The sequence below is a fragment of the Fundulus heteroclitus genome, chromosome 23 (assembly GCF_011125445.2).
Source record: "Fundulus heteroclitus isolate FHET01 chromosome 23, MU-UCD_Fhet_4.1, whole genome shotgun sequence".
In the NCBI taxonomy this organism is placed as follows: Eukaryota; Metazoa; Chordata; class Actinopteri; order Cyprinodontiformes; family Fundulidae; genus Fundulus; species Fundulus heteroclitus.
In genome coordinates this window covers 16,891,499-16,911,899 of record NC_046383.1, presented here as the reverse complement: position 1 = coordinate 16,911,899, position 20,401 = coordinate 16,891,499, and the positions used below count along the sequence as shown (strand labels likewise).

At 37.6% G+C, this 20,401-nt stretch overlaps 2 protein-coding genes across 2 annotated transcripts; both read left to right on the top strand.

The window, feature by feature from the left end:
* The first annotated feature begins 8,025 nt into the window (after positions 1-8,025).
* On the top strand, positions 8,026-12,688 carry LOC105928671 (leucine-rich repeat neuronal protein 4). Its single transcript, XM_012866072.3, has 2 exons — positions 8,026-8,133; positions 11,557-12,688. Exon 2 carries the CDS (start codon positions 11,557-11,559, stop codon positions 12,334-12,336), a length of 780 nt encoding a protein of 259 aa, XP_012721526.2. The 5' UTR covers positions 8,026-8,133; the 3' UTR covers positions 12,337-12,688.
* A 716-nt stretch (positions 12,689-13,404) lies between these two features.
* Positions 13,405-16,719, top strand: LOC105928679 (thiosulfate:glutathione sulfurtransferase). The gene is made up of 4 exons (XM_012866079.3): positions 13,405-13,511; positions 14,745-14,861; positions 15,218-15,380; positions 16,497-16,719. The coding sequence occupies exons 1-4, from the start codon at positions 13,499-13,501 to the stop codon at positions 16,555-16,557; spliced, it is 354 nt and encodes a 117-aa protein (XP_012721533.2). The 5' UTR covers positions 13,405-13,498; the 3' UTR covers positions 16,558-16,719.
* Positions 16,720-20,401: the final 3,682 nt, after the last annotated feature.

Below are 20,401 nucleotides of genomic sequence, written 5' to 3'. Positions count from 1 at the left end.
TGAAGCTGAGTCAGATCAGACGGAGAGCATCTGTGACATATTAATGTGCCTTGATCTAGGCATTACTGTAATGTGCCTTGATCTAAACCATTGGTAGTTCTGTCTATGTTTACAGCCTTCGTCCTGCTGGGATAAACCTCCTCCTCAATGTGTTACTCTGTTTTCCAGTGTTACTCTGTGTTTAGCTCCATTTCTATTCCCATAAAATCAAATGACTAGTAGATAAAGACACTTCTGAAAAGTATACCACAACATGAAACGGCCACCATCGTGTTACACCGTTGTGATTTGCTGTTCCAGGTGATTTTCAGTTTTTCAGAGCACCTAATTTTATGTGTATGCTTTGTCCCCTCTATGACTTGTGGCAAACAGTAAACAGAATTAAAGTCTTTCGTTCAACAATGACTTTCTTCTTGCTTCTTCTATAAAGGTTAAACGACTAATACTTGTCAACAGATTGTCCCTTCTGAGCTCTGGATCTCTACAGTCCCTCCAGATACACACTACGCTTTCCCGTTCTTTTAGTTTTTATTTAAAAAAATAAAAGTTTTTAGAACTGTGTCCTTTTCCTTGTTATTAACAACATGAAATATTATAATCTCAAAAAGACAAGAAATATTTTTAAGTGAGCTGGCCTTTCTTAGTAATATGCGGCAGCATTGTTACCTGCATGTGGGACTAATTACATTCAGAGATCTGAGCTTTATAGGGCAATGGTGGCATGGAACTGTTTATGCTTACTCAGGAGTAGCACGTGTAGATGGCTATGGAACTTTTATTTTACTTTGTTTGCTGTGGTTGTGTTATGTATTGTGTCCGTGTGAAAGCTACATGTACATCCTGTTGTCTTTATGTTGCATATGTTCTGATCAAATCAAGGCCCTATAAAGAATGGCATCTGTTTTAACAGCAGCTGATGGGAATCTTCATAAAAGAGATGATTATACACTACTTTGTGTGGTTTCCAACCCATAAAATCCCCCTGGGTTTCTGGTCTTAATTGGCCAATATGCGAACCAGTTACATTGTCTTACTTTTGCATGACACTGGATTACAAATGATGATCAAACCTCTTGTTGTTCACTTTCCACCTACAGTTTTGCTTCAGTGATACAGCAGAGTGTCCCTTGAGTGCATGAAAAGAGGGGGGGAAAAAACCTCAGTGGGGAATTTAGATGTTGCTTCAGCTGATTTTACCGCAGAGATTTAATTCTGCTGGATGCAAAGGGAGCAATTAAATCTGTTACAAAACTGGAACAGCTTATATATTTGAGAACAAACAACAAATGTCAAAGAAAAATTAACTGAAAAACTTGTTGTTTTTTTATCAGGCTAAGTGTAAAGAAATGCAGTACGATAAAGAATGTGGGTCCTCACTATTAAAAGGAGCACACGTGTGTTTCCAATCACCCTCCTGAGGTCTGCTCAGACAGTCAGTGTGGGCCGCTGTGGCTCCACTGGGTTAAAATTAGCAGCTCACCCAGCTTCTCAGTGTCTGCATACACGACTACCCCAGGATTCCTTTTGAATGAAGCGGTGAGGGGTCAAAGGTGACGGGGATCCAGCCCATAGTAGCGCTTCCTGTTTAAAACGAAATAGTTTAAATCCTCAGAGAGGTGTGTGGGTAGGTGGGGGAATGAGGCTCACACATTCTTGAGTTTCATCAAGTCAGCTAGGGCTTGACTCACTGACTGGGCGTAAAAACAAAACCATGTGACCTGATTGTTAGAAATAATCCGTTGAGGGGAAATTGTGCCCTTATATGGCTCTGAGTTTACTAAAAAAGAAATAAAAGTATCCTGTAAAGATTTCACAACATGCATTGCATGCTGGCAGGGGTACATTCAGTTTGTCTGGACACATGTCTAACATCTTGCTCCAACTTGCTCTGGTGGGGTGGAGGAATTTGCATGGGAAAGCAAGTCATTATCTCAAATACCATGACTCACACTGCATGGCTTCCTTTATTCCTCAGGGACTTAAGCACCACGCTAGAAAAACCTTAACACACCGGCATGCCCGATCGTTTTGTGAGATCAGGTTAAAGACAAAACACCGAGGCGTATCCCAGGTGAAATCTGGACGCAGGTATGTGTCTGCACGCTGTGCTCTGCTGCGTTTCACCTGATACTAACTCATCCCGGAATGGGCATGAGTGTTACAAAGCACCTTTAGTTACTGACTCTCACATTTTAATGGTTGTCTGTGGTTAGAGTTACCAACTGTACGTCATACCGTGTATCTTTCATGTTTCTCACTCTTTATTCATTATTTCATGCTTGAACTTGTTTTATTATTCCTTGAGGTCACGTACACCACTACTAGTTCGAGCAAATAAGCTCCTAGGTATGTTTTTAAATTTTGAAACTCGGGCTGACAGTAAACTGTTCCCACAAATCTTTGTTGCAATGAAACTGTATCAGACCCCTGCTTTTTTGTCAAGCTGCCATGTTTCGAATCATCAAACAAATTCTCATCTCAAAGATAACTTGAGTCAATACAAAATGCAGATTTCAAATGAAAATTCACTGAGTGATAAAAATCTTCACAACTGGTAGCTAAACCTAGCAAGTTGTTGTTGGCATCAACGACTATTAAGTGTTTACAGTAATTGGCTATGAGACTTTTTTCTTCACTGTGGAAAGACTTCGGCCCACTCTTCGTTGCAGAATTGGGTAATTCAGCCACATAGGACAGACTTCAACCCTGAACCACATGTTTAAGGTCATGTAGCAGCGTCTCAATATAATTTAAGTCTCCATCCAAATACACTTAATTATAGCCTCTAGTTCCTGCTCTTTGACATTTCATGGGGTCAACAGTAAGAACTCTATCATCGGTAGGAAAGGAGCTTCAGACTGCTGTGCTGATTTCAGAGTCTTTAACTCCGACGTCATTACGTGACAGAAACACACATGAATGATTCTAGTCAAGTCCAGGCCTCCAGCCTTCCGAAAATGAACTACAAAGTCTGCGTTCTCTTCTCTCTAGACTTTTTCGCTAATTTCCAGTTTCCATGAATTGTGACCTTAAATGAGGCAAATGAAGCCTGCAGTGCTTTGGGTGTCATTCTGGAATGTTTTCGACCTGGACGAGTTGTTGATGTGCTCTTCTCTTACGGTCATTTTGTTAGGTCAGCCACTCCTTGGATGGTGTACCACTGTTCCTTGACTCCATCCGAACACCTTTAATAACAGCTTCCAGCTCCTGTTCCTAGCTCCTGTTCCTTGGCCTTTCATGGGTTCAATTGTAAGAACTCTATCATGGGGAGGAAGGGAGCTTCAGACTCCTGTGCCGATTTCAGACAGCCTTTAACTCCGACGTCATTACATAACAGAAATGCTCATGGATGATGTGAGTCAGATCTGGATCTACAGCTTAACCGAAAAATGAACTACAAAGTGCACACTCTCTTCTCTCCGAACATGTTCGTTGATTTCCGTGAAGTGGGCAGTGCTTGTGCGTCATGTCACACAAAGGATTGTGGGATAGTTTAAGGGTTCTTAGCGTTGGTAAGGTATGTTGCAGGGTTCCTAGGTAAAACTAGCCGCGAGAGGAAGCATACCGGCTCCTTTCCGTACCTCCTTCCTTACAGGCTGCACTATTCGGACAGCACTTATCATGGCGACCGCTGATGCACTTCCGCTTTGGCCAAAGTCTCCTTACTTTATTCACCTCATTATTCACATTCAGGTTGAGCCATTATTTTCTTTGTTTGCAAAAATGGCTCTCAGCGTGGTTCTCTGGAATCCCAGTGCCTTGGAAATTACTTTGCAACTCTATCTGAACCGGTAGATACATATGACTTTGCTCTGCTTCTGTTCTTCAGTTAATTAGACCATGTTGTCATGTTTGGATTTGGTAGGGTCTAAGCGCAGGTAGAAGCAGAAGTCCAGAAGTGAAGTAATTTATCACAAGAAAAACACATAAGATTAAACTAAAAGAATACACCAAACAATATAGAGCCTAAAAGAACTGATATGACGAAACCTAACCTAAGAGCAATGAACAGAGAAGAGAACTTAAATAAGACAAGACCTAACATGAAAATTATCAAACTGAAGAGAGATGAAAATCAAAACAAAAACATTGATGAATGGTAACACAAGTGTCGCTTCCTGAGATGTTTTAGCCAACTTCGTGTTATCATAGAGGTGTTTCTTCTTTCCTTAACATCTGGCAGTAATCAGGCTTATTTGCTGCTAGTGAAACTGAACTCAGCTCAATTCAGCGAGCAAGTACTTTTTCCCAAAAGGTATATATAGTTAGAAAATTTTTTTTTTTGCTTTAATTAAGTAAATCCTCATTTGAGGACAGCATTTTGTGCCGTTGTCAGTGTGAAAAAAAAATGATGGTATCTGAAATGGATCAAATGTTTATTTGTTTTCATACCACTTTATTTTGCATTTTCAGATATTACTTGTTTTTTCCCCCCCCCAAAAAATAAAAAAAATTACCATGCAGGAATTAAAAAAAGAAGAAAAGAAAACAGGTCTCAAGTATTTCAAAAGGCTTGGTTATGAGAAAAACTCATATGACCGAGTTCTTTGCGAGTGACTGTCTTGGTTACAGGGCATGATAGAATGAATGACTTATCTTTGCGATAAGTCTCTGCAACCTGCAGCAGGCAGATCCAAGCAAGCTGTTGAATCTTATCTGCTTTGGACGCTGAAAGTCAGGGGAACCGATGTGGGACATGGAGGAGAAGAGTGTATTGTGTAGCCAAAACATTAAATCACAGGGGTTAAAGTTGAAAAAGAAGTGGTGATGGGGGAAAACTGTGGGAGGAGCAGGAGAAAATTACAGAAATTTCCACTGTGGGTAGTTACACCACCCCTGAATGACTAAACAGGGAGAAGCTTTGAAGGGATCGTGAACACACACACAACGACACAACGACACAACGACAACGACAGAGACAGTCAATGCGGGGTATTGAACCGGCAACCTGCCAACTCCCCAACCTCTGCACCACTGTCACCACTGTTTATTTTTATTTTATTTATATATATATATATATATATATATATATATATATATATATATATATATATATATATATATATATATATATATATATATATAATGATTACAGCCAAGCATGTACTGCTGTTGGAAATTACTTGATTTCCTCTTTTTTGTTGGCTTGTTATTTTATTACATATTTAGAGTACATGATTTTTTTTTTTATATTTACATAGATGTATCAGCTAGAAAATGTGTCATAAGACATCCATTCATCGATCCATACATGCTTATCCCTGCTAGGGTCGCGAGGGGGGCTGGTGCCTATCTCCAGCTGTCAGTGGGCGAGAGGCGAACTACACCCTGGACAGGTCACCAGTCCATCACAGGGCGTGTCATAAGGCAACTTTCCTATATATAACAAAGGTTTCAAAAGAAAAAAAATCTACATTTTCTTTTTTTATTATATCCACTAAAAAAACTAACAAATGGTGCAAAGGCAAAGAAACTTTTTATGTTTATTCATGACTAGATAACCCATTGTTATTTTTGTGTTTCCATATCATGATCACATTAGACGGGAATGCCAAGAACCCTAAACTGAAGAGCCGTTTCATGCTTCATTCTTTACCTTTTATACGCAAATGTGGCCTGCATGTGCAGAGTCTTGAAAATAGGGCATGTTTTATCTAGCCTGAAGCAGCGTAATAAATGGATAAGAAAAATGTTGTGTACCATTGCACAACAAGACCTAAAACATACATACAGTTTCTGATCTTTCATTCTCTCGGTACCAACTTCTCTAAGCACTAATCCAAGCTAGATGCCAAACTACTTACGCTCCTTTTCCGGAACTTGGCTTTACAAAGAACTTTTATTAAGAGCTTATCTTTTTGGCACCAATGACTCTCATAGGCTTAACATAATAAGTGTGTGACCTTGGTAAAAACATAATTTCAGAAGAGTTTTTAAAATGCATCAAGAGTGTTTCATAAGTCTGAAGACTTTTTCCTCTTCAAATTGTGGGATTAGGTAATCAACATGCAACCAAGCAGCCATAAATAAAAGGTTCGTGTGTATTTGAGATCCAGGTATACAGTGCCTTGTAAAAGTTCATATTTTGTCACATTGCAACCACAAACTGCAGTTTATTTCAATTAGATTGTTTTGTGATGAACCAGCAGTAATGCATAGCTGCAAAGTGAAAGAAAAATTGTTTGTGCTATTTAAATGTTTTTACAAATACAAATCTGAAAAGTGTGGCATGCAATTGTACTCAGCACCTTTGTATGTGACACCATCATTACGTAATAATAATGAGACAATTATTAATAGAAAATTAGCCTTTATTTAGGTGGGAAGGTCCCAGTAAGATGCCATCTCTCTTCTTCCAGGTAGTCCTGGTTCATCCTCTGCTGATATCTAGTTATCCTTGCAGGGTCGAGGCTGGGCATATTCCCGTCTCCAGAGGTACGCCCTGTCCAGCCAGTCCGTCACAGGGAAACACAGAGACACACACTTACTCTCATGGAACATTTTGAGAGACCAATTAACCTGATATCTTTTAGGCGGGGGGAAAAACTGGAGTACCAGGAGAGAACCCACGCATGCACGGCGGGAACATGCAAACCCAGGGAGGAGATCAAACCCAGTGACTTCTTGCTGCAAGGCAACAAAGCTAATAACTGTTTCATCATGAAGCCCATAAATCTGATGTCCTCAAATAGAAGCACTTCAGAAGTCTCCCGGGTAGGTAAAAAAAAAAAGCCATCTTGTGTTATTTTCTATCATCTAAAAATACAAAAGGTGTGGCTCAAATGCAAATACCAAAATATGGCAGTCCCTTTAAATTCACAGGCTGGGCAGGGAGAGCACTGATCAGAGAGGCAACCAAGAGGCTCATGGTAACTCTGGAGTAGCTGCACAAATCCCCACTTCAGGTGGGAAATCCTGTTGACAAACCGGCTGTTTATGCTGCAATCCAAGAATTTATTTTGTTGCTGCAATGAGGGAAAAAAAGTGGAAACATTTGAGAGCAATTAAAACTTTTGCAAGGCACTTCATGAGTTTCTTACTTTCTGGATCTTGCACAAATACCACGAATTTCTTTTTTCGAATAAAAGAAAATGGCTACATGCACAACCCCGATTCATAGCAGCTCATATGATTGAAAATGTATTGATTACAGATTGGCAGCACACACATCTGTTACCAAATTCTTTGATTTCAGCTTACAAAAAATGAAAAAAAAAATCATCACTGTATAACAGTGGATTTATACAAGCAAGAGGGATAGTAAACGACTTTTTTGGTCCGTTCTCAAGAGACTGCTAAATGTATTTGTCCATTCAACAGCCTAAAAAGATTCGTCGCAGGCATGTCTCAGAACTTTTAGTGGTAGTCAAACTTGTGTAAATCCCCTAAAGCAGAAAGGAATCTTCTTCCCTGGTACATTTCATCTACTTGGTACCACAGTGCCACTTGGGAATGAAGCAAACAAACAAAAAAAAAGGCTTAGCCGGTTTTACCCCATAAAAGGATTAGAAAAGAGTAAGCCTCCATCATTTCATTCCTCTGTCACAATGGGGTCACACGAGAAGTGGCGGGAGTCCATCATAAACACGCACGGACACATTCCTCACCCCCCCACTCTCCAAGGCACTCATAAACGCGCGCTGAAACGACCCCGTGTGCTGCTCTGTTCTACGAAAACACCTGTGGAGTATGCAGGAACTTCATCTTTAAAGCCAGTGATCAAAAACAGACATATTCACCTCTGGTTTAAACAAATACTCTGTGGAAAGAGTATGCCTCCTGCTGCTGCTGAGCCAATTAACATGCAGGACAACACTCAGCTTTGTGGTACCCCCCCCCCCCCCCCCCCCCTACCTACCATCTAAACAAAAAACACTGTTTTGACAAAAAAAAAAGGAGGTCTGATGGTCACCATGAAGAAAGAACAGAGCATGACGGTGAACAGCAGGGAGGGAGAGGCAGCCACTCATGGGAGAAACAGAGGGGGTGTTGAAGAGGAGGAGGAGGAGGAGGAGGAGAGAGTCTGAGAAACGGCTTAAAGCTGAGATCTGCAGACATTTGTGAGCACATGAGCAGAGCAGCCAGAGTGGGAACAAAGAACAGAAAGAGAGCACGCTAATCAGCATCGAAAAGGTACAGTGCTTTCTGATCTTCTTTTAACCAGCTGCAGGACAGTCACATGCTTAGGTTGGGGGGGTTTTTTCATGTAGGTTCAGTCATTGGGAGTTGTTTTTAAGAACCCAAGAAGAACTTATCCGTCTTTTACGATTCATTTAGCTTCACCCGTTGTTATTGTTGGTTTGCTCTTTGAGATGCAGGCCCCATGTCATATGGCTCGCTGCCAGGAGTAAATGGAAGTGTTGATCTGGATCCCCCCAATAGCTTCCAGCACTGAGATTTATTTATCTTGCGGTGTTTACAGGATGGAGACCAGAACATTGCAGATGTCTGGGTCTATTCAAAGACATCTCTAAGCTGGAAAGTATGCCTGAAAAAAAGAAGGTTTTTGAAAAAAGAAATCATGACGTTAAGGATAAAGAAAAAGATCAAGTCATTGCTTTTTTTATATAAAAATAGCAAATAGGGGTTGACTGAAAATGGCATAGCTCATCATTTTTACTACCTTTTTCCTTTTCAAGTGTCTTCAAGGTTGCAGCTCATGATAGTTGTGTTGATTTATGTTTGAAATTTGTAAAGAAAACAAAAAAAGAGAAACATCACGCTGTCACGTTCAGAAAGCTAAATTCAGTCATCAATGGTGCTTCAAAACATCTATCTATCTATCTATCTATCTATCTATCTATCTATCTATCTATCTATCTATCTATCTATCTATCTATCTATCTATCTATCTATCTATCTATCTATCTATCTATCTATCTATCTATCTATCTATCTATTTATATATCTATATCTATATCTATCTATATAGGCAAATTTATTTATGTAGCACATTTCTGTACAAAGACGATGCAAAGTGCTTTACATTATTAAATATAGGAAAATAAAAACAGGATAAAAGCAAGTTGGAATAAAAAAATAGAAAAAAATGAAATGAAATAAAACATGGGATAATGGAAACTAAAAGCAAATATTAAAAATAGTCGGACTAGGGGCGTGCTGGTGTCGCAGTGGGTAGCTCGACCCATGCACAGAGGCCTTGGTCTTTGACACGGTCAACCCGGGTTCGACTCTGACCTGTGGTCCTTTGCTGCATGTCTCACCCCCTTCCTGTCAGCCTGCTGTTAAAAAAGCGAGCCACTAGCGCTGTGAAAAATCTAAAAAAAAAAAAAAATTGTTGGTGTACAAACTTGAACTAATAATGTTTCAGTAAAACAGTTTAACTAGAACAGTCAAAGGTTATCCTAAACAAATGTGTTTTTAATCTTGATTTAAAAGAACTCAGACATTCAACACTTTTACAGTTTTCTGGAAGATAAGTGGAGCATAGGAACTAAATGCTGCTTCTCCGTGTTTAGTTTGTGTTCTAGGTATGCAGAGTAGGCTGGAGCCAGAAGACCTGAGTGGTCTGGAGGGTTGATACACTGATAACAAGTCTGTGATGTATTTAGGTGCTAAGCCATTTAGTGATTTATAGAAGAAGTATTTTAACAGAAGTATTTTAAAGTCTATTCTCTGAGCTACAGGGAGCCAGTGGAAGAACTTTAGAACTCTATTTTCTTAGTCTTTGTGAGGACGCGGGCAGCAGCGCTCTGGATCAGCTGCAGCTGCCTGATCCACTTTTTAGGCAGACCTGTGAAAACACAGTTTCAGTGATTCATTCAACTAAAAAACGCATGGATTAGTTTTTCCAAAAAGATAAGCTCTTAGTTTTTCCAGATCCTGCTGAGACATTAGTCTTTTAATCCTGGTGATAGAAGGCCGACTTTGTAACTGTCTTTAGGGTTCAGGTCTGAGTCCATCACTACTCCCAGATTTCAGGCCTGATCAGTGGTTCCTAGCTGAAGCAGCTGAAGCTGAGCTAACTTTTGATCTCTCCTCTGTCATGAGCCCACCCTGCCTGTAATGTACCACAGTGTTTACATAAACATACAAAACACTAAAATGTTAGCTGCATTCAGATAAAGGTTGCAATTTCTTTCCCATCTCTAACCATCATTGTAACTCGGATGCCCACACGCGGCAGCCATCCCTTTTCTCCAAACAACAAAATCACCAGGATACTTTATATCAGTGAGACGTGCACTGGTTGTCTCAAATCTCACTTTTCTCCACATAGTGAGTCTCTGTTTTGGTTTAAAATGCGCCGCAGGGATGACGTTGTCAACAAATTATTACAAGGACACCGTCTGTCACGGTACTCAAACTCTACAATTTTATCTACAATAATTTAAACAATAAACAATAATTTACCCCTAAAATGTCCCTTGAAGCTAATTCTACACAGGCGGTTGGAAGTGCAGATGCATTTATTAAAACACTCGGATACATGGCAACAGCCAATGTTCTTTCCTTCATTGTCTCAATCGCTGTGGAAAAAAAAAGAAGGTTTTCTCCAGCTTTTGGTCAATGTATAAACTGTGGTGCGTCCTTATCCCCAATTTTGGATTGTTGCTCCCCTTAAACTCAATATTTGGTTATTTTTTATTATTATTGGTTATTTTTTATTATTATTGGTTATTTTTTATTATATATTGGTTATTTTTTATTATTAATTGGTTATTTTTTATTATTATTGGTTATTTTTTATTATTATGTGGTACTTTCTGAAATTGATTTATTTAATATTTGTTAAATGTGTGTTAAATTTGTTAAATTGTCTGAAATAAATTCATTCATTCATAAATTCATTCATTCATTCATTCATATTTCAACCGTTTCATAATCCTGGGGAACTGTTTTCATTGGAAAGGAAAATATATCTGTCCTCCCTACTTGTTTTTTCTCCCATTTTATTCACACATGTTTCTTGAATAGATGACTTTGCAGGTCTCTCACTTTCTCTCTCACCAAAAAGTGGCCACACAAATGTTTAACCTATTCTCTTCAAAAGGGTCCCATTATACCGGTAAAGCTGTCTGCACAGAACGACCGTGGCCTGATCAGTATCACTGTGACAGATTTCCATATGGTGCCGTTACAGACATTACATCATCAACCTTACTATATATGGTAGCTCCTTCCTGTTTTTGTGGGACAGACTCAAATGTCACATTTTATTGGAGAAAAGTGTGTTTTGAAATTTCTTATCTACTATAAAAACTAATTGAAATGGTAATTTATTTGGTATCCCAGAGTTAGGTTTTCAGCCTTTTGAAATAATGACACCTGCCATATAACAGTTTTTCTCACTGTTTCCTTAAGATAAAAAAAAATGATTCCTTGGATTTTATTCTCGGTGTGGTACATTTTCCAGCATTTGGCCTTTGTGTAACTTGACATTCTTGAGTTTATTGTTCTTCTTTCCAGCTGCTTTCAAAAAATAATTATGTTGTCGTATTGAAATCGGTATACTGTATATGTGACACAGATAACTTTAAAAATGACAGTCATTACAATGTAACCGATCTACTTTTTGCTTTTCTCCCCACATAGATGGCGTCACTTTACGGGAACCTGGTTGTGATTCTCTTTTTCGTCTCTCCCACAATGCACTCCCACCTCTTTGCTCATGCTTCCACGTCTTCCCCACCTATTACTCGCAAACGGATCACATTCCTGACTGGCCTGGGCATAGAGAACGACAGCAATGACTACGAAGACCACACCTCTCCTCCAAAAGTGGTGCCCTCTGTCAGAAATCCCCGTTTGTTCAGTGAGAGCGCCTTCTGTCTGTACGACCCCTGCTTGGAGAATCAGGAGCCCTGTGAAGTTCTCAGAGAAAAAACTGGGTGCCTCTGCCCTGGCAGGACCGGTGAGGACACCACTCCTCATGCTCCGCGAATCCAAGCGCTGCTGCCGATCACTGAAGGGGAAGACACGGGGAAGATAGAGGTGCAGTGGTGTGCTCCCAACTCTGTGGTTAATTCCTACAGGGTGACTATAGAGGGAACTGCTGATGTTACCAAGGAGTTTGGGGAGGAATCGCGACGAGGCTTGGTGGGATACTTGGAGGTGGGGACGAAGGTTTGCGTGGAAGCGAAGAACAAGGCAGGACACAGCAGTCCCACAGACTTCTCCTGCACGAGGTACGAACGTCCTGAGTCCTCTGACCACAAACTGCTGGCCGGCGCCATAGGAGGAGGAGTCGCCTTCATTTTGCTTCTCACCATAATAGCTGTGGTCCTCTGTCGACGACAAATGTGTCAAAAGGCAAAGCGGGAATCTGTCACTGGACTGGGAAACCCCTCTTACAAATCAGAAAGACCATCCTGATCGAGACAAGGAGAGCGTGGACTGTACTATCCAGTTAAACTAATTAATAATGAAAGATAGTTCTTTGTAGTGCCTCTTATAATAAATATGTTGTTTGAACTCCTGTTTCAAGGGGTCTGCTGATGATCGTGCAAAAGATCAGTGGAATATGCGTAACATTTGTTGTTTTACTGATAGTACTATAGGTTTGTTTGCAGGCAAATTAACCTTTTTAGATTAATTTTACAGTATTGTGTTGTTGTTGTTTTACAGCTAAACTTACATATTAATTATTGGTTTTAGACGGTTGACCAAAATCATTCTAATAAAGTTATTTTTTTTAATAAAAACTCAGATGATTTACTTGATTTTTTTTAAAAAATGGCATTCTAGTATTCATTGCTCCGTTTATGTACATGATAATTCTTCTTAATTTAAGACTGAATGCAGCATTATACATTCACACAGGCCCACATACCCACCAATGAATCTTTATGGTTCTTTTAAAGGGATTTTAACTAGATAAAAACATGAATATGTGCTTAAAAATGTTCTTTTTAAGTGGACATTGACAATTAATTTATATCAGTAATTCATTTTAAAAGCTCAAATATTGTGTTTTTTTATTTATTTACACAGAGCTACATGTTTAATGTCTTTAGTTTGATGATTATGTCTTACAGCTAATGAAAAACCTGAATTGAGCTTTTAAGAAAAAAATGTATATTACATACGGATAATAAAAGGTATTTAAATACAGAAAAAAAATGATATGCTTCCAAGGGTTTGTTGACCGTGTGGCCTTCGAGTCCTCTTACAAAGTATTAGGATTTACAGTTGTTTTCTTATTTGTCTGTTTTGTCACAAAATTATATTTCTGGTTTATTTTTGTTTTTTATCGCCATTTTGTTCAGAACTCCAAAAGAAAAGACCGATGCTACATCCGTAGTTAAATTATTGCAAAATGAACATCACACACACAATAAATTAAGCTCAGTTTTATTTTGACGGTCTTCTCCTGTGACGCTAGAGCCCTAAAGGCTTGCAGCCTCAACCCTTCGATATGCCCCGCCCACTTTCTGTATCCCAGCCAATTATTTGTCAGTAAACAATATGAGGAAGAAGGTGTTCTTTTATAGGAGGAGATTACAGCTCATCTTCACAGCTTCACCTATCGACCAGGATGGCAGGCACAAGTAAGTCTATTTCACTTATTTTAACAGGCAAAATATCTTTTATTATCATTCATTAACTTCTTATGACATCCATCTGCATATTAACACTAAACTGAAACAACCAGTAGACTTTAATGTTGTTTCCTCACAATAACACAAAAATACTGAGAATTTGTTCTATTCATAATTTCAAGAAGAAAACCGTTTATAACCCGATTGGCAAAATTTGTATAACCTGTGAATATTGATCAAGGCCTTTGTTATAAATGTTAGGTAAAGGAGCAAATAAATGTCAATTTATCTCAATCTGATTTATTTATATAGTGCCAATTCACAACACAGGTCATGTCAAGGCACTTTACAAAAAAACAACAATAAAGTAAATCAGAAACAGGCCAAGTTTATCATCTATAGGACGGGAAGATGAAGATGGTGGCAACAGTAGCTCAGACGATGCTCCCCTCCCAGGACGTTGCCACAGCTAAGCAGAACGAAAGGTCAGATGTTGAGAAAAAAAATAATTAAGGAACACAAAGCTAAAAGCTGAAACAACAGTAAATAAAGCCAAAGTGCAGATCATTTTACATCAATCCTTTATGTAGTCAGTCACCAGCGTAGATGAGGTACAACCGAAAGTCAACTGGCGCCACTGGGTGTAGCCGTTTGCCCGAGCATCACACGACAAACCACTTAAAATATTCATAATATTTACAACGCCCTAACCTGTTGCATTACCTGCACGGTGGCTTTATTCCTAATAGCCAAAGACAGGTTGCGTGACAAGCAGACAGGTGCCATGAATACTATGCTTAGGCATATTTACAGATTGTTTTTTTTTTGTTTTGTTTTGTTTTTGTTTTTTTTTGAAAATCTGTCAACTTCACCTTAATCTTCCACTGCTTTTATCGGCTTAGGCACTTTGAACTCAGGAAGTGTGAAATAGTCTCTGCCCATAAAGTCAGCAGACTGAACGTGAACATGACCCCCCACACAGAGGAACATAGTCACAGTCGATCCCTGACACCTGAATCATGCTGTCGGCTGTAAGGCGTCTCGTACGTACAGCTGTGAACAACAGCCATAGGTCGTAGCTGGTGTCAAATTACATGCAGCCCATCGCACGAACAGTCAGTTCCTCTGAAAGAAAACCGTAACCCTAAACGTCATCACTTGAACTTGCGCTTTAAAAACGTATTCGATCCAGTTGTCTTAAAGCCTTGTAACCTATTGGATTTTTCCCTTTCTTTTTACTAGTCAAATATGAGGAACTGAAAGCACTCCTTGCACAGAGCGGGGGCCTGGTTCTGATCGATGTGCGGGGTGACGATGAGGTGCGTGGAGGACGTATCCCTGGTTCCATTCACATTCCCCGTAAGACTTCATTTGTTGCAATTTATTCTCCAAGGAGTGGTTAAAAAAAAAAAAAAAAAAAAAAAGCTTAATGATGCCGACTGACATCAGAAGCATTATAGCGTGTGCTGTTTTACATGAAAAGCGTGACGTGGTTGGAGGGTATAGCTATTCTGGTTTTTCCGGTTCTGTATGTGTTGCATTGAAACGTTTGTGATGTTTGTTTGTTTGTTATGGCGATTGTACTGAAACAACAATTTCCCTCTGGGATTATTAAAGTATTTCTGATTCTGATTATGATTCTGATTGGGTGCTCATCTTGCTACACCAGTGTATGACCAATTATCTGTTATCCTCTCCTCCATTTATCTCAACAGTCTCCATGTTAGACAATGCTCTTTCATTGAGCCCAGCTGAATTCAAGGCCAGGTATAACGCAACGAAGCCGGCGCCGGATACCCCTAAGCTCGTGTTTTACTGCCAGTCCGGCAGGCGAGGGGAGATGGCCGCACACAAGGCACATCGACATGGATACATTAAGTAAATGAGTTTATTTTTGTTGTGTTTTGTTTTTGAAAATGTCTACAACATCTATTTGAGGCTAATTTGATTTTGTCAGCATTCGAATAAACACTCGCTAAACTTAATGGAGACCGTTTTGGCCTTCTAACCTTTAGATTAGTGTGACACTGATATAACAAGCCGAAAAAAGGTGCTCTGTCTTTCTTTTTTTTTTTTCCATTAGCAGAAAGTAGTGTATTCAAGTGTACTGAGACTATACTTGTTATACTTGTTTCATACCTAAAATGAGGCAGTGTACCTGAAGTTTACTTTTTATAAACCCTATTCCATACACTTAACAATAATAGAGTGAAGTATACTTGATTTAGACTGAAAATACTCAACTTTTTTACTCTGTATAAACTATATTCCACATACTTAGCATTAATAGAGTGAGGTATACTTGATTTAGACTGAAATTTATAAACTTTTTTACTCTGTATAAACTATATTCCACAAACTTAACATTAATAGAGTGAGGTATACTTGATTTAGACTGAAATTTATAAACTTTTTTACTCTGTATAAACTATATTCCACAAACTTAACATTAATAGAGTGAAGTATACTTGATTTAGACTGAAAATACTAAACTTTTTTACTCTGTATAAACTATATTCCACATACTTAGCATTAATAGAGTGAGGTATACTTGATTTAGACTGAAATTTATAAACTTTTTTACTCTGTATAAACTATATTCCACAGACTGAAATTATAAACAGAAGTCTAAGAATAAGTACATTAATTCTATACATAAGTATACTTAATATAATTAACTTCACATATACTACTTTTTGCTAAAGGTTTGCATAAAACACAACAGCCATAGATCAAAATCAATGCTGCAGCATATTCTTTTTTTTTTTTTTTTAAAGTGGGTAAAAATTTAAGAATATTTGTTAAAATTTCTGGCGCATGTTGAGGAATAAAAGGCCAAGGGCATATATACAAATACGTTCTCACTGCTGCAAAATATTTATTGAAAAAGAGACTTTCAGCAGAAAAACTGTGATGAAATTCATTTTGCCTGTTTTCTTTTTAATGTAATAAGGGCAACCCCTTGATTGTTTTCTTTTTTTCTATCTTATTCAGTGTGTATAATTACGCCGGAGCCTACAGCGAATGGTCCAGAAGAGAACCGAAACAGCTTTAATGAGAAAACTCCCACTGTGCAATAAAGCTATTCATATACAAAACCTGTACAAAAAAAAAAACATATGTTATGATTTTGTTGTTTATCATACAATAAACCACTAAGATTTTAAAATCTAAATTTATAGTATGCTATAAGTTAAAATAAATTATGCTGTTTACTCTTAAACATGTCTGTGTGAAATTATTTGAGTGGCTTAATAAGAAAAGAGTTTTTGCTCACAATGTAAATAAGCTTGTTAGTAAAAAGCGTGTTTTAATTGCCAGGTATTTATTTTTTGAACTCTCTAGTAGTCAAAGAGGGTCATAATAACCTCTGCCAGTGTTCATAAACTCTGACTTTCAGGAGATACCGTAGCTTGACATTTTGTCACATTACAACAGCAAAGTTTCTTGTATTTTGTTGGGGTTTTATGTGATATTTTAACGCCAAGCAATACAGAATGAAGAAGTCAAAGGAAAAAGATATAACTTTCAAAGTCTTTCCAAAGACCCTCAGTTGGATTTAGGTCTGGATTTGGACTTTGCCATTCAAACACATGCAAATACTTCCATCTAAACCAGCAGTGGACGACTCTGATCCTCAGTAACATCAAGTTTTCTGCATATTTTACATGTGCCCTTGCTTTAAAACAGGTCATTCAGAGGGCTGAATTACGTCATCAGCATCTGATCATGTGATGCTGCAGTAGCTGCTATGGAAACATTTAATAAATTGAGGAGCAAAACATCAAAAAGACAGTGGCCACTTAAGACGGGAGTTAGCCATCATTGATAAACAATGTTGATCTAAATGCATGTTTAGCGTCATCTTACTGTTAGAAACTGAACATCCACCCCAGTTTCGAAGTATATCACCCAGAGTTTTGCACACAGCCTAAAAAGTTTATTCCCATATCACAAGAGCGTCTTCTTCCACATCCTGCTACATGGCTTCTGGAAAACTACATTTGCCCCCATTCTGTTAACAACAAAGGCCAGATTTCTGAAGTTCATGACCAATAGTTGCTCTGTTGACAGATTGTTCCCCGATTGCAGCTGCAGCTCCTCCACAGTTACCACCGGGTGTTTTGGCTGCCTCACTGAGTTCTATACTCCAACATGCCTCCGAGGACTTTACAGAACAGATGTGTCGATTATCAGAATAAACGGCATACAGAAGGACTGCATTTACTAATTGCACTAGAGCTTACATAGGGATATAAAATCTCATAAAATCCCATAAAATCCCTTACAAAAAATATGTTTATTGTTGTAGGAGTGAAAATGTGAAGAAGTTCAAGCGGTTAATATTTATACAAGGTACAGTACAGTTTACCAGATGTATGCATAGATAACGTAAAATCCTGGTCTTTGAAATTAATTTTTATATATATTAAATATGGAGACATAACAGTATTATCTACAGCAGGGGTCACCAACATGGTGCCTGTGGGCACCAAGAAGCCTTCAAGTACCACATGTGTTACCCTCAAGCCTGTTCTAAAAAATACGATCCACCACCAAAACTTTATTGCATTCCATAACTCTTCTTTTTCGATCACTCTGGCATTTATATTGATTGAAAAGTTACAATATCTATAACAAAGCATGAACATTTTCAGTATTTTACATAAAGTTAAGGTGAACTTTGATTCTTCTAGTTCAAATGTCAGTACTGGTAGCCCTTTGTATAACACAACACAAACTAAGTAGCTCTCAGGTACAAAAAGGTTAGTGACTCCTGATCTACAGTATCACACTCACAGTGATTGAAGAGTGAGTGAAGCTATAAAAGAAAAATAAGGAGTTGAATTTATTACTTTTAAAAAGAGTAATGATAGCACAACAACATGGTATTTAGTTGAACTTTTTCTTTCAACTTCCTGCTTTCAGGAACACAAAAGTAGCAGTTTTAAAAAAAACTAAATTTAAGAAGTAAAAGAAACAGTCAGCGGCTACTTTTTGCTAATGTATAATGAATATGAGCAAATACTTGCTGGGTATCGAGAACATTGCTTTATTCCTTATAGTCAGGGCTATATTTAGTTAATTATTTATTTATTGATATTAATTCAAAGTGCAGATGGTAAATCAGTCAAAGCAGAGTAAAAAGTAGTGCATAAAGAGATAAATTATAAATTATATTTGTACTAAGATTAAAAAAAGAAAATAGAAATGAATATTTTAAGGTTAAAAAAGATACACAAATAAAGGAATAATAGGTCAGCGCCATATGAGAGTACCAGTACCTTCTTAGCCACTGATGCTGCCTGGTTCTGCGCGCATGCGCAGTCTTTGAGAGCACAATGCGACCTGATTGTTTGAAAATTCATCTTCAAAATTAAAAATGCTCAGAGAATTACGACAGGTAATTACTTAAATGAGGTTTATTCTAACTAAAAAATACTAAACTGTTATATACTAACACAATTTCTTTCTAGAGAAGATTGTTTTTACAACGTGAAACGCTAATTATCGAAGCTAATGTTAGCATGACGTTAGCTTGCTGATCTGTTCAGGTGCTACGGCTAATCAAGCTAAAGGGAAAACAGAGGCAGCAGTCTGGTTTAAAGACTGCTGGAGGACTTTTGGTGCTTTTATGGACTGAAAAAGGCTCGTCCACGCAAAGGTTAAACTGCACAGGTAAGATCTAGCCATATTTTTGTGATAATTATTTCCACAGAATTGAGCGCAAGTTCGTCAGGTTTAAATCTCTATCACAATTTCAGACTTTCGCATAAAACAGCGCAATTTTAACTAATAAAAAGCAATACTCTATATCAAGATTAATTCATATTGCTATATTTGAACTCTCAATTTCCTCTAAAATGGACAAGGGGCACTAAAAAGCACAGCTTAATCTTCCTTATTGTAAAGTGAGTAGACTTTCTGAATACATTTTTGCAATAATAATAACAGCTGACATTACATGAACAGCAAGATTATAACCCCGATGTTTTATGATTTATTATATAAAATATTAGGTATAAATGTGTGGGAAAATTGTAGAATTTCAGTATAAATTAGGTTTAATATTCTTTCTGTGAGGAATGAGGAAAAAAAGAAAAGTTTTTAAAATGTTTGCGCTTCCTGATATTAATCCTAATTTTCACTTGAAATATACGAACAGTCTTAATTTCTAAAGAAAAGGGCTTCTGATAGTGACCTATCCCAAATTTACACTGATTAATTTTGAAGTGCCATATCTTCACTTTAATTTTGGTCAAACCAATTGGGCAGTTTTGTTTAACAGGAATCTATGAAATTATTTCATTTAGTGATATAAATATATATTTTTATTTTCTTTGAGATAATATGTTTCCCAGTAAATTAATTTCTTAATTCTGTGCTTTGGGGTTTTATAAAATGTATGAAATAGATAACTTAATAATTAAAACAGAAAAAATCTAATTGAAAAACAGCCTCTAAAAGATAAATGAAAAGGATTTTCTGGCTCCTAGTTTTAGATTTATTATGTGAGAAAACACAAATGTATTGATCTAGATCAGAATCTCAGCCTTGGTTAGTTTATCATTTATTTTTAAATTTTTTTTAACTGAGTCGGATTTAAATGACAAAGCATTAAAATTCCTATTTATTTTTTATATTTTATTAATAATTTTTTATGAATACATACAGATGATTATCCCAATAAAACCATTATATAGGCGATGTACTGACACTAACCTTTAGATTGATTTATGTATTTACCTAAATTAGTCAAATGCACAGAAAATCTTTAAAATTTTAAAAACGTTTTAAAGGCTTTTTAAAAATAGAAAATGTGCGGGAACCTTGTGTCCAGTCTTTTTTTTATTTATTTTCAAACATTTCCTCCATTTTCCACATTATTAACTGCACGA